At 64.6% G+C, this 2,240-nt stretch overlaps 1 protein-coding gene across 1 annotated transcript; it reads right to left on the bottom strand.

The window, feature by feature from the left end:
• Positions 1 to 1,005: 1,005 nt before the first annotated feature.
• LOC116853670 lies at positions 1,006 to 1,824 on the bottom strand. The gene has a single exon (XM_032834829.1). The coding sequence runs from the start codon at positions 1,822 to 1,824 to the stop codon at positions 1,006 to 1,008; it is 819 nt and encodes a 272-aa protein (XP_032690720.1).
• Between the last annotated feature and the right edge of the window lie 416 nt (positions 1,825 to 2,240).

Here is a 2,240-nt window from a genome sequence, read left to right as displayed (position 1 = left end):
GAAGTAGGCCCGGACTATATGGACCAGGTAGAGGGGGAAGCGGTGGAATCGCATCGCCTCCTCTACCCGGTCCCAGGGGAGGGAGTTGAAGGCGTTCGTTATGTCTAACGAAATCGCCACCACCACCCTCCCCTCCTCCATCTCGGCCTCCGCGAAGGACCGCACACGGAGGATTGCGTCTACCGTGGAGCGGCCAACGCGGAAGCCGTATTGAGCGTCGCTCAAGTCCGGACCCTCCCGAGAGAGGTGCCGGACGAGGCGGGCCACCACGATTCTTTCAAAGAATTTGCCCACCTCGTCCAATAGGCAAATAGGCCTATACGCGGAAGGGGTGTCCAGGGGCCGGCCCACTTTGGGAATGAGGACCAGCCCCGCCCTTTTCCACCGACTGGGGAAAACACCCGTCTTGAGGCAACCCGTGAAAATGCGCCTCAGGCGGTCCCCCACAATGGCCAAGACCAGGGCCTATGCTCGACCCGGGACACCGTCCGGCCCGGGGGCTTTTTTCGCCCCACCGAGCCGGCGGGCCGCCCGGGTCAGCTCGCTTTCTGACACTTCCCACTCCTCGTCCCAATCCGGCGGGGGACCCTCGTACGGGAGGGGCGGCGGCCCCTCGTTCGGAAAGAGGGTCCCCACCACGTTATCGAGGAATGGGGGTTCCAGGGTCTCCGTAGCGGGGGGCGCCCAGGGTCTTAGTCTGCGCAAGACTAGCCTATATGGGCGCCCCCATGGATCCTTGTCCAGGGAGGCGAGCATCTCCTCCCAGCACCTGGCCTTGGCCTTCGCAATCGCGCTGCGCAGGGCCTTCCGTGCGGCTCGGAAGGCCCTGCGCGCTTCCGTCGCAGCGATGACGTCCCCCGCCCTTCTTGTCCGCTGCATTTTGCGTCTGGCTTGGACGGAGGAGTGCCTGAGATCGGCTATCTCCTCCGTCCACCAATATGCGGACTTGAAGGACGAGAGACGGACTCGGGGCATGGACGCGTTACACGCAGCCTCCATGTGCGCCTAGAGTCCTTCCGCCTCCTCCTCTACCTCTTCCCCATCCCTAAGGGGAGGGAGATCCTCCCCCCGCGACCACTCAGTCGCCCCCATGGACGCCTTAAGGGCGTCCTCGTCTAACTTGCGGAGGGCCCATCTGCCGGGCCGCCCTCGCTCCCTCTCTCGGCGGCGCCTGAGCACATGTGGGGGAATGGCGGAGAGGGTGACCTCTATATAGAGGTGGTCGGACCCAGTGTCCACCCCCTCCACCACCTTCCAACCCCCCGCCGCGCGCGCCGCAGGGCCATTGACCCAAGTGAGGTCAATTATCGATTCGCCCTGCGGACGCACGCAGGTGCTCACCGAGCCTTCGTTTAAGATACGAAGGCCCATCAACGCCGCCCAGCCTTCCGTGAGCCGACCACGGACGCTCGTGGCCGGGGAACCCCACGCCGTGGATTTGGCGTTGAAGTCCCCGGCCACCACCACCGGGTGAGGGGCGCATCTTCTGATTACCCCTGACACCCGGTCAAGATGCGCCTCGTAGTCGACTCTCCTCCATCTTGGGGGAGCGTAGAGGGCGACCACCACTAGGGCCCCCCATTTAACCGCCACCAGGAACTCCTCGGCCACAATTAGCGTGGGCCGAGGAGATTCCTGGCAGCCCCTCCAGTATATGGCCGCCGAGCCCCCCGGATTCCCGAACCAGCGTGAATCGTCGGCCGGGATCCGGTAGGGTTCGGACACCACGCCCAGGCCTGCCCTGCGTTCGGCGAACGAGTGCAGGAACAGGTCCTGGGCGATCCTTGTGTGGCCAAGGTTGGCCTGGAGGAGTTTAGTCGCCATTTATAGGCGGCAAATTTACCTCCTCCAGGCCGACCACCTCGGTATTAGCGGGGGCTGCTTCCTCCCCCGTTCCCCCTCTCTCCTCCGTCGCCGGGGGAGTCTCCTCCATTTGCACCTCCATAGGGACTTCTGGGGCCTCGGGTGCAGACGAGCGAGCCAAGTCCTCTTTGGGCCTCCTGGGTTCCCTTCTCCCTCTCGGGGGAGGGTCCACTTGACCCATCCCGGATGAACCAGCAGCGCTATCCTGGGATCGCTGCTGGCTTCCTACCTGGTCGGGTTGGGAGGTGGGCGAGGTTCGGGCTTTCCCCGCCCCTTTGTTTTCCCCCCTTTCCCCTTCTTTTTTTGGAGGGCCGTACAGGCCCCTCCCCCCAACCTGTGGGCCACCACTTTCTCGGCCGTGGAGCACACCGGGCATG

This window comes from Odontomachus brunneus, unplaced genomic scaffold (genome assembly GCF_010583005.1).
Source record: "Odontomachus brunneus isolate Ranch 3 - 2012 unplaced genomic scaffold, Obru_v1 Obru_scaffold_426, whole genome shotgun sequence".
Classification (NCBI taxonomy): domain Eukaryota; kingdom Metazoa; phylum Arthropoda; class Insecta; order Hymenoptera; family Formicidae; genus Odontomachus; species Odontomachus brunneus.
This window is presented reverse-complemented; position numbering and strand designations above follow the sequence as displayed.

Bases quoted from the DNA above. Each gene is read 5' to 3' on its own strand.
- LOC116853670 (XM_032834829.1), bottom strand. From the start codon at position 1,824: ATGGCGACTAAACTCCTCCAGGCCAACCTTGGCCACACAAGGATCGCC.